The following is a 12,157-nucleotide window of genomic DNA, read 5'->3' on the forward strand; positions in this document are numbered from 1 at the left end:
TAAGAGTAAAGATCAAAGTACCTTTTAACAGGGCTAGTACAGAATTGTTTTGAAAGACCAATTTATAACAAATGCTAAACCCATTATTAAAGCTCTTAAATATTTTCAAGATCTTTCTATAAATATCTTAATGAGGAAAAGGTATAGGCCTCAAGGTGTAAACGTATAAATGAATGCTCCAGCCCTTCTCAACCAAAGTTTTTTATCTGAACTACAGAACAGAGAGGCTGATTTGGGTGACTGTTTTTTCATATCCCAAGGATGATGCATAACCAGTACCAATCCAGATGAATAAGGGAGAAGTAATTTATTATATACAAAGGGTGTATTAGAATGTTCTCTCTGGGGACCCAGGTTAATTGGGCTTTATATGTGGCAGTTCTTTTCTTTTCTTTTTCCTTTTTTGTTTTGTTTTTTGTTTTTTTAGGGCTGCACTTGGGGCATATGGAAGTTCCCAGGCTAGGGGCTGAATCAGAGCTTTAGCTGCTCTTCTACACCACAGCCACAGGAACACCAAATCTGAGCTGAGTCTGCCACCTACGCTGCAGCTCATGGCAACGCCAGATCTTTAACCTACTGAGCAAGACCAGGGATTGAACCCACTTCCTCGTGGATAGTAGTCAGTTTTGTAACCTGCTGAGCCACAATAGGAACTCCCAACATGGTAATTCTTAAAAGGATTTTGCTTTGACTAGATTGTAATGTTTATACAAATAACATTTTTTCTTTTTTTCTTTTTTTTTTTTTTTTTTAGATCACAGGTCCACCGGGTTGTGGGAAAACTCAGTTTTGTATAATGATGAGCATTTTGGCTACATTACCTATTGACATGGGAGGATTAGAAGGAGCTGTTGTATACATTGACACAGAGTCAGCATTTAGTGCTGAAAGGTAGGAGATTTTATTTTTGTCCATTATAATGCTTATTTTTGTAACATATATAGCATATAACATATATAGACAAGTTAACATTTACTTTTTATTTTTGAGAATACAGAATGTTAGATACTGTTTTAAATAAATTTTCCTTTTATCATTTATTTATTTTTTTCTTTTTTGGCTGTCCCCATAGCATATGTAAGTTCCCAGGCCAGGGACTGAATCCCAGCCAGAGCTATGACCTATGCCACCGTTGTGGCAATGCCAGGTTCTTAACCCATTGTACCACATCAAGAACTCCCCACTCCCCTTTTTTTTTCTTTCTTTTGGAGTTTTCCTTTTAAAATTGACACAGGAAGCAGTTTCTTTTTGTCTTTTCTTTTCTTACTGATTTAAGTGGGGTTTCTGGATAAGATGTGTTTTGCAGAAAGAAAGAAACAAGTTTAAGAAATAGAGGAAGGAATGTAAGTAGAAAATGGAGAAGAGAGAAAATTAATAAGAAATACAAAAGATAAGCTGCTTTGTAAATAATTTCTAGTTGGTAGTAAAGTATTAGTGAGTGGAAAAATTGCAATTTTCAAAACTTTTTTTTTTTTCGTCTTTTTAGTGCCACACTCACAACACATGGAAATTCCCAGGCTAGGGGTTGAATTGGAGCTGCAGCTGCCGGCCGGCACCACAGCCACAGGAACGTGGGATCTGAGCCATGTCTGTGACCTATACCACAGCTCACGGCAACACTAAATCCTTTAACCCACTGAGCAAGGCCAGGGATTGAACCCGCGTCCTTATGGATACTAGTTGGGTTTGTAACCCACTGAGCCACAACAGGAACTCCTGAAAACATTTTTTGATTGAAAAATATTTTAATTTTTGAAATAGTGTGGTTTAAAAGCAAGGGACACACTGATAATAAGTATATACCTACTTAGAAAGACCTCATTACTCTGGCAAGGACTGTTACGGTTCTGTGAGAAAGGCACTTGGTTATTTGTGTAATTCTCTACACCTGAAGATAAGTCTGGCCCTGTCTTCCCCTGCTCTGATTGACATTCATAAACAGGAGTGCTTTTTACATCTGGAGACAGTTTCAGTTTTGTTTTCTTAGCCAAGTTACAGTATAGGCATAATCTTTTGGGTCTTCCTCTAATTATGTCACAGTGAATCTTGCTCATTTCTCAACTACAAAGATCAAAGTATATGACCTGACCAGATGAATTCCAAATGGATTATTTTGGCTAGAGCTTATTTGCTTTGTTCTACATCTTTTTGTTTTTGGGTTTTTCTTTTTTTGTCTTTTTAGGGCCGCACCCGTGGCATATGGAGGTCCGCACCCGTGGCATATGGAGGTTCCCAGGCGAGGGGTCTCATCGGAGTTACAGCTGCTGGCCTACACCACAGCCACAGCAATGCCAGATCCAAGCCTTCTCTGCAACCTACACCACAGCTCATGGCAGTGCTGGATCCTTAACCCACTGAGCGAGGCCAGGGGTCGAACCCGCAACCTCATGGTTCCTAGTTGGATTTGTTTCTCCTGCGCCATGACGGAAACTCCCTGTTCTGCATGTCTTGACTATCTGTTCTTTCTAAGCGTATGCCACTAGTATGTTAGCTCTTTGAGTTTGTGTTACATCTTTGTATCTTCAAAGCCAAATCCAGAAACAGACACATACCAACTGCTCAGAAAATGTAAGATAAAAGAAGGAATTGTCAGGTATTGCTCTCAGATCATGAAATCCAGATACCATTTCCCATAAAAGGAGTGAGGGTTCCTGGGGGAGTGGCTGATTCTGGCTATGGAGCAGGAGCAAGAAGTTTTTTTTTTGTTTTCTGTGTGTGTGTTTTTTTTTTTTTTTAAGTCAAAGATGAAAGATTTATTCACTCCAAAGATAAACAGAGTATTAGAAAGTTTTTAAGTTGAGTCTGCAACACCTTATCAGATAGCAAGAAAGCTATCAAAGCCTACTTTAAAGGAGTGTCAGAAGGACTCAGGAGTCAACCTGAAGAGCTCCCACTGGCCAAAGATGAAACAAATTGAGAACCAATACGATAATAATGTAATAGACATGGATTAAAACACACGAGTCTATGATATTTAAGAAATGAAAAGCAACAAATTGATGACCATTGGAAAATTCCAGAGAAGCAACCTACTGTTTTGAAAATGAGTTAAATGCTTGATTTCCTTTTTTTAATCTCCCTTTTTTTATATGAACTGGATTACTGAGTAATAAATATGTCTTTTTATAGAAGTATTCCATAATAAATGAAGAAGGAATGATAGAATATCACCAAATTATAAATGCCAATAATCTAATGGATCTGGGCATGGAATATTGTGATATAAAAAGAAAAATATATTGTGTCATCATCCTGGTTCCTGGCAAAAGAAATTCCAGAAAATCCTCTGGAATTTCCTGAGTGACAGCGCTTAGAGGAGCATCATTTGTTTTTCGTAATTAACCCCTTTCAACCATAGCTGAGTTTACGCTAATGAGATGGCTCTCGGTGGGTCCCTAGAGTGCATCTAATGGGAGCTGGTTGCCAGAGGAATCAGTCATGTCATTATAGGTTTGAACTTTCAGCTCTACCTCCCCAACCTCTGAAGAGGGAAGAAGGACTAGAAATGGCTCAACCAGCCATTCCATTTAATCAGTCATGCTCCTGGAATGGAGTTGCCGCAGAAACCTCTAAACCAATAGAGCTTGGAGAGCTTCTGGGTTGGTGAGCACACAGAGGTGCTGTGAAAGTGCTGCTCCTCATTCGTAGTTGATTGGTCTCAAGTACCAGAGGCTTGGAACTCAGGATGAACGTCTGAAGTGGGGCAGTCTTGTGGGTCTGAGCCTTTAACCTGTGGGGTCTGACTTAACTCCTAGTAGTTAGTGTCAGGATTGAATTGACTTATGGGACACCCAGTTGGTGTCCACAGGGAATCAAAGAATTGCTTAGTATAGAAAACCCACCCATTTGGCCTCAGAAGTGTTATGAATAAAAAGAGTTCATGAACAGAAAAGGCTGCTAACATCATGAAAAGGCAACCAGTCACTGTGGCACCTCTGGTGGAAGAATAATCAAAACTGAAAGTAATCAAGCCTTCAGATCCAATGACCAGTTTACAACATATACAGAGAAGAGAGGAACACGTGGAATTACACCAGAGGGATGCAATCAGAAAATCCAAACTGTGAGAGACAACACACCAAACAGCAAATAATTTGCAGGATAAGAAAAAAAAATGAGTTAGAGGAGAAACCCTTGGATTAAAAGAGACTTAAAAGGTATATTGCTGTCATCACATTGTACACCTTACACTTAAACTTACACAATGTTATAGGTCAATTATATCTCAGTAAAGCAGGAGGTAAAAGACATATTGATCAATTGTAATGTGTTGAACTTATCTGGATCTTAAATAGTTAAAAAAGGGGGGGGAGGAGTTCCTGTCGTGGCTCAGTGGTTAACAAATCTGACTAGGAACCAAGAGGTTGTGGGTTTGATCCCTGGCCTAACTCAGTGGGTTAAGGATCCAGCATTGCTGTGAACTATGGTGTAGGTTGCAGAGGAGGCTTGGATCTGGCGTTGCTGTGGCTGTGGTGTAGGCTAGCAGCTGTAGCTCCAATTCGACCCCTAGCCTGGGAATCTCCACATGCCATGGATGCAACCCTAGAAAAGACACACACATACAAAAAATAAAATAAATTAAAAAAAATGAAAAAAAAAAGCAGCATAAGCATGTGAGACCACTGGAAATCAGAATACTAAAATGTATTTGACACTAAAGCTGATACAGACACTGGAAATTTGAACACAAGTATATTTGATGCTAAAGCTGGTAAAGATATTGGTTCGCTCAAGCTGTCCAAGTGAAAGGTTCTCTTTAAAATGCCCATGACTATCTTTCAACTGATAAGCCAGGAAGGTAATAAATAGCTAATGGGTAAATAGCTCTTACAAAGTCCTAGGGAATTTGCTTAAAGAATTGAAGGATTAAGTTTATTCTGATAACAGCCATTCAATTCACTGTAATTGGATTCTTGCTTTTTTTGCACCACTTACAAAACTGAGTTTAGGATGTTCTTCTTAAACTGTTGTATTTTTTCATTGTTAGCAGTATTACAGTTCAGAGTAGGTTAAAAACCCTATCAGTGAATTAGATAAAACCCAGGAGGTGGGGACTGGTTTACATTTTCCAAATTAATTTGTGGAGATTTTTCCTTGTTTTTCTTTGTCTTTGCATTTAGTCTAATTGTCTACTTTTTGCATTCTCTGTATTTATTATTTTCCTTCATCTCTTTTCCTGCCTGTGTGCATATTACTTAGTATTTACATCAGAGGCAGGGTGGAAAATGGAGTGGCAAAATTTTAATCCCTTTTGTTGGAATTATGTTGCATAATTTATGAGGAACTATTATGAAAGCCCTTTGAAGATGAGTTGAAATTTTTATTGTTTTTACTTTTCTAGTCTGTTCTTCCCAAGGCTTGAAAAGGGTGGTCAGGTGGTAACAAAAGTACCTGTGCCCTTTTGTACAGATGCCAGACTTGGGTGTTTTTGTACTGCCTTCTGGAGTTTGCCATGGCAGGTCAGAGAATGGAGCTGGGCTCTGTACTGCCTGATCATATTTCATTTGCACTATTGCAAAACTGCTTGATCCCTGTTTGGAGTTTTTGGGGAAGTTTGGTCAATCATGTAGGAAAACTTTCTCTTGCAAGCAACTGAATACTTAAAAAACAGTGGCTTAAACAAGAGGTTAGTTTTTTCCCCATGACAAGAAGACCTGAGTAGATGGCTGTTGACACTGGTTCTGCTTCTCAGTGATGACAGAGTCCTAGGGCTCATACATTTTAGGCATTATATCCATTCTGTGCTAAAGTCAGTGTGAAGAGAAAGAGCCCATTATGTCTTTTACCAGGAAAATCTACTTTTTTCAGAATACCCACTTCCTCCTCTCTGCCAGTTTTCTTTTCATGCTCTGGAATCATTATGCAGATTTCTCACTTGGTCACCCCTACATGCAAGGGAGGATGGAAAAGTAAGGGGAAAAGACTGTTGTAACAAGCATGATGGGGCTGGTTAACATTACTGCCTGAGTAAAATTGGGGTTCCCGTAGCAAGGAAGAAGTGGGAATGGATATCAGTAGGTAATTATCAGTGTCTGCTATGACGAGGATAGTTTCTGGACTTAGAAAAGAGAGAAAACAGGAAGTTCCCGTCGTGGCTCAGTGGAAATGAATCTGACTAGTATCCATGAGGACACAGGTTTGATCCCCGGCCTTGCTCAGTGGGTTAAGGAGCCGTTTAAGGTGCCGTGAGCTGTGGTGTAGTTTGCTGGCGAGGCTCGGATCCCATGTTGCTGGGGCTGTGGTGTAGGCCAGTAGCTGCAGCTCCAATTGGACCCTTAGCCTGGGAACCTCCATATGCCTTGGGTGCGGCCCTAAAAAGACAAAAGACAAAAAAAAAAAAAAAGAGATATGGACATTCTTGTGTTGTCATGAAATCGGAAGAGCTTTTAAAACTAGGAAGAAAGATACAGTCCAACAGGGAAGGAAGACATTAATCAAATAATCACAAAAATGTAGAATTATAATTATTATAACTAAGTATACAAAGGAGAGGTGTATGTTGTGTTGGTACCATGTGGAAGCAATGGCCAAGCTTAGATCTGAAAGAAGTTTGGTACTTGGTATTCATGTCACATCTGAGGGTGCCAAATACTCTACAGCTGGTACCCTTTAATTCTACCAAACTGCCTAGAGTCTTCCTCTTTCTGAACCAGTGTGTCAGGAGAGAGGCATGCAGTGCTATGGCCACCGTGACTGTGGCTGATTCTGAAGAGAATACCTTGTGTGGTCTTAGGACCATTTACCTATTTGCTAGTTGGTACAAATCCAGGATCATTGACCCAGGGGGCAAACAATAGAGGAGATAAATTCCCTTTTATCGTTTTTTGAAGTTCCCTTTTATCATTTTTTGAGATGGTTTTATGAGTCTGAGTAGATTTTCCTCCCAGTCCCAGCTGCCCTATCATTTTTGAGTCTAGGTGAGTTAGTGGTGAGGGATATTCTGAAGAGTTTCTATGATAGATAATGAAAATTAGTCATAAGTACTTATAATTACTAAAGCAAAACTTTGAAATATTCTGGAATCTGTGAGGAACTAATAGATTCATGTTATTATGTGTGGTAGTACCCCAATGTTGAGCAAGTACATATTGAATTAATGAACAGGAAAGTATTACATGTGTATAAGAAGTTTTGATAAACCATAAACGGGAGTTCCCGTCGTGGCTCAGTGGTTAACAAATCCTACTAGGAACCATGAGGTTGCAGGTTCGATCCCTGGCTTTGCTCAGTGGGTTAAGGATCCGGCGTTGCTGTGAGCTGTGGTGTAGGTTTCAGACGTGGCTTGGATCCTGCATTGCTGTGGCTCTGGCGTAGGCTGGTGGCTACAGCTCCGATTAGACCCCTAGCCTGGGAACCTCCATATGCTGCGGGAGGTGCCCAAGAAATGGAAAAAAAAAAAAAAAAAAAGACAAAAACAAAACAAAACAAAAAACCATAAATGTACGTTTCGGCACATTTCACCTAAGATGCTATATTTCACCTAAATTTTTCCAAAAAAAGTTTGATCACATCAGCCCTGATCATAGATTTACCATTTTACTAAATAAATTTTTTTTTTTTTTTTTTTTGCTTTTTAGGGCCGTACTTGTGGCATATGGTAGTTCCCAGGCTAGGGGTCTAATAGGAGGTGCGGTTGCTGTCCTATGCCATAGCCACAGCCACAGCCACGCCAGATCTGAGCCGCATCTGTGACCTACACCACAGTTCACGGTAACGCTGGATCCTTACCCACTGAGCGAGGCCAGGGATCGAACCTGAAACCTCAGAGTTCACAGTCAGATTTTCCACTTAAAAAAAAAAAAAAAAAAAACACTCAGAACTAAAGATCTTACGTGGTCTTGGCCCCTGGCTAGCTCTCTGACCTTATTTCTTTTCATTCCGCCTCTTGGTTCCTGTGTTCCAGCCACGTGTTATTCTTGCAACACACCAGGCGTCTTCCTACATCTGGACTTTCGCACTTGCTATAATTCTTTCTTCCTGTATGCTATTTCACTAGATAGCAGCATGGTTCATTTTCTTATCTCCCTTAAACCTTTGCTCAAATATCACCTAATAAAGAGAGGCTTTTTTTGGATCACCCTCCATAAAATAGCAATTATTTCAGTCTGTCAAAATCTTTTCCTTATTTATCCTGATTCACTTTTCTTTAAAGCACTTGTTATCTGACATATGATATATATTTATTTGTTTGTCTTCCTCAGTAGAGTGTAAGTTTCATGAAGGAAGGATGTTTTGTTTTGTTGTTGCTCACTGCCATATCCTTAACATCTAGAATGGTGCCTGGCACATAGTAGATCCTCAAATATTTGTTGAATGAATGAATCTTTTTTTTTAAAGGTTTTTATTTTTTCTATTATAGTTGATTTACAATGTTCTGTCAATTCTGCACAGCAGTGACCTAGTCATTCATATGTGTATATATATATATTATACATATATATAACATATATGTATATGTTATATATATGTATAATATATGTTTATTCTTTATATAAATATAATATATATGTATATTTTTTTCTCACATTATCCTCCATCATGTTCCATCACATATAATATATATGTATATACATTATATATATGTACAATATATATATGTTTATTCTTTATATATATAATATATATGTATATTCTTTTTCTCACATTTTCCTCCATCATGTTCCATCTCAAGTGACTAGATATATTATTTATTTATTTTGTCTTTTTGCCATTTCTTGGGGCACTTCTGCAGCATATGGAGGTTCCCAGGCTAGGGGTCAAACTGGAGCTGTAGCCACCAGCCTACACCAGAGCCACAGCAACATGGGATCTGAGCCGCGTCTGCAACCTACACCACAGCTCACAGCAACGCCGAATCGTTAACCCACTGAGCAAGGGCAGGGACCGAACCCGCAACCTCATGGTTCCTAGTTGGATTCGTTAACCACTGATCCACAATGGTAATGACAAGTGACTAGATATAATTCCCTGTGCTATACAGCAGGATCTCATTGCCTATTCACTCCAATGTAATAGTTTGACTGGAATGCATCTTAAATGTATCTTTTTTAAAGGAATAGTTTTTATGAAAACTATATCCACTAGATGGCATTGCTTTCAAATTTTATGTAATTAATATCTGGGAGCAAAAGATAGGATCTTTTGCTTGCTGTAAACAAAAATGGTCTTTATGATGAGATTGGCATAAGAAATTGCTAAGATTAATGGAGGCATATAGAATACTACACTTGCATTGGGTTTCTGATTTATATATTTTCAGATATTCTTCCTAAAATAAAAATCATTTGGAGAAACTTACAGAAAATGACAGCATATTTGGTATGTAAATAACCACTTGATACAAGTATTTAGCAGATAACCACGAATAAGGTTAGTTCATGTCCACACATTGACCACCTTCCTTAGGAGGGGCCGTAATGGAATGTGAGAGCAGTAATAAGTTCCAGAGCCTTTCACCACTCAAGCCTCAGTTGAAATCCAGCCTGGTGTTAGAGGCAGAAAATTATTATTGTCTGTCAGCTGTGCTGATGTTGTTGCCAGTGAGTTAGGTACTCTCAGTCTGCTTCCTGAACCAACTGGGTATCTTCTGTGTTTTCTCGCAGATGTTTCCATACTGATCCTATTAAACATCTGTAGGTTTCAAGTGTCAGAGCTTTTTAGCTGACTTCTTTGACTCACACTAAACTCAGCAAATAGCTGTCCTAATGAGGAAATTTACATATTTCCCCCAAACTCTCAAAATTTGCCTGTTCTGCTGTTGTCAATGTCATCTCATTTCTTCCAGCTTTCATCACTTACCTCATTTCCTCTTTTTTTCCCAGTCCCTGTGCCTCCCTCTCAAGTACTTCTAAGTGGACATTTGATCCATTTTGTTCTCACTCCTTACACAGCTTTTAGTGCTGTTCCTTACTCCTAAAGCAATTTTTTCCTCTTCCTGTTCAAGCTAATGATGCTTTTTCTTTCTTTCTTTTTCTTGCTTTTTTTTTTAGGGCCACTCCTGTGGCATATAGAAGTTCCTAGGCTAGGGGGTCGAATAGGAGCTGCAGCTGCCAGCCCACACCACAGACATAGCAACTCGGGATCTGAGCAGTGTCTGTGACCTACACCACAGCTCACGGCAACGCCGGATCCTTAACCCACTGAGTGAGGCCAGGGATTGAACCTGCAACCTCATGGTTCCTAGTCAGATTTGTTTCTGCTGCGCCACAGCGGGAACTCCAGATTGTTCAAAATACTTTTTAAGGAATGTTATTAACCAGTTTTATTTTTTTCTTTTCCTATTTTAGATTTTTCTCTTTCATTTCTGATGTTAGCATATGTAAGATACTTATGTCTTTAATATTCTCAGCCTCTTCTTGGAACTCATTGACTATATAGAAATGAAAACCTAGGAGTTCCCAATGTGGCTTAGTGGTTAACGAACCCGACTAGGATCCATGAAGATGCGGGTTTGATACCTGACCTTGATCAGTGGGTTAAGGATCCAGTGTTGCCATGAGCTGTGCTGTAGGTCGCAGATGTGGCTGGGATCCGGCATCGCTGTGGCTGTGGCTGTGGCCAGCAGCTGTAGCTCCGATTTGATCCCTAGCCTGGGAACCTCCATATGCCCTAGGTGCGGCCCTAAAATAGCAAAAAAAAAAAAAAAAAAAAAAAAAAAAAGAAAAAAGAAAAAAGAAATGAAAATCTAGTCTTTTATTCCTTTGTGTCATTAAATGGAACTTAAAATATAGGATGTTTTTAGTATTATAGTCCTTCCTCCCGGTCACCCTTGGGTGATGAAGTGTCATTTTAAATAAGAGATAGTTACACTCACAGATTTACATTTTTAGGAGTTCTCTGGTGGTTTAGCAGGTTAGGGATCCAGCATTGTCACTGCTATGGCTCGGGCTGCTGCTCTGGCATGGTTTGATGCCTGGGCTGGGAACTTCCACATGCCATGGGTTATGGAAAAGAAAAAGGTTTACATTTTTAAACTAAAAATATTTGTAATTTCTACTACCACTCCATGTCTTGCATTATTAATGACGATAGTGATGTCTGTTTCAACTTATCACTCTCTAATGTTCAGCCTACTCCATGCATTAGATCTAACTTTGAGGTCAGAACGCAGTGTTTAGAAAATAGTTTTTGCGTACTAAGGGAATATTGGACAGTATCCATTGCTTAGAAGACAATTTCCTGTTTACCAAGGAACTGTTTGATAGCATTTGTTTTGTATGTATTAAGTTTTAATTGAGAAGTCCTGTTTTTCTGGTCTGAAACATGAAGATTTACAGATATCTGATTATTAGAATGATAATATTCTATATTTGTTCACATATATTTCATTTGTGACAGTGAAAGCATTTTTCTTATTTACTAAACATATAGGTGCTAGTCAAATTGTCATTCAGCCTCAGAGACATTGCTTGCTCAATATTAGATGAGCTCTTAAAGCCCTTGCTGGGCTCATGTTCTGACTGGTAATCTCTTTTTAAAGGAGGGCTTACATTTGAAAATTGTATGTGAAGCCATTTTGCTTATACCTGCTCTACTGATAAGGTTTTTTTTTTTCTCATGTTACTTATGGCTTATGCGTTTCCTCGGTAAAATTCATTAGAGGTTCAGCAGTGTGGCCTTAATTATTGACCTTTTTTTTTCTCTTTTTAGGGCCACATCTGTGGCATATGGAAGTTCCCAGGCTAGGGGGTTGAATGGCACTTCAGCTGCCGGCCTACACCACAGCCATCGCAGTGTGGGATCCAAGCTGTGTCTGTGACCTACACCACAGCTCACGGCTACTCTGGATCCTTAACCCAGTGAGCAAGGTCAGGGATTGAACCCGCATGCTCATGGATACTAGTTGGGTTTGTAACCTGCTGAGCCACAACAGGAACTCTCTTGACTTTTTATTTAAATTGTTAAAATACACTTTTTAAAGATTACTTTCCATTTATAGTTATCACAAAATATTTGCTGTATTCCGTGTGTTGTACAATATATCCTTGAACCTGTCTTGCAGCCTCCAACAGTTCAATAGCCTGTTATACCTCCCACTCCCCGACCTGTATGTTGCTTCCCCCCCCCCAGTCTACTAGTTTGTTCTCTATATTTCTGACTCTGCTTTTTTGTTATATGCACTAGTTTGTTGTTTTAGGTTCCACATATAAATATCATA

At 39.2% G+C, this 12,157-nt stretch overlaps 1 protein-coding gene across 39 annotated transcripts in view; it reads left to right on the forward strand.

Moving 5' to 3' along the window:
- RAD51B (RAD51 paralog B) overlaps positions 1-12,157 on the forward strand; it is a 790,317-nt gene that overhangs the window by 29,593 nt on the left and 748,567 nt on the right. For all 39 annotated transcript variants that reach the window (XR_014811022.1, XR_014811030.1, XR_014811025.1 and 36 more), the window contains one exon: positions 755-891. Coding sequence is in view for 30 of the 39 variants with exons in the window: in XM_084969574.1 (XP_084825700.1) it covers positions 755-891 (137 nt within the window). In the remaining 9 variants the exon portion in view is untranslated. The remainder of the gene's footprint in view (positions 1-754; positions 892-12,157) is intronic.

Source organism: Sus scrofa, chromosome 7 (assembly GCF_054392235.1).
Source record: "Sus scrofa isolate SSC_HxYL_T2T_F1_AM1 chromosome 7, Sscrofa_HxYL_maternal_Yorkshire_Landrace_v2.0, whole genome shotgun sequence".
Taxonomy (NCBI): Eukaryota; Metazoa; Chordata; class Mammalia; order Artiodactyla; family Suidae; genus Sus; species Sus scrofa.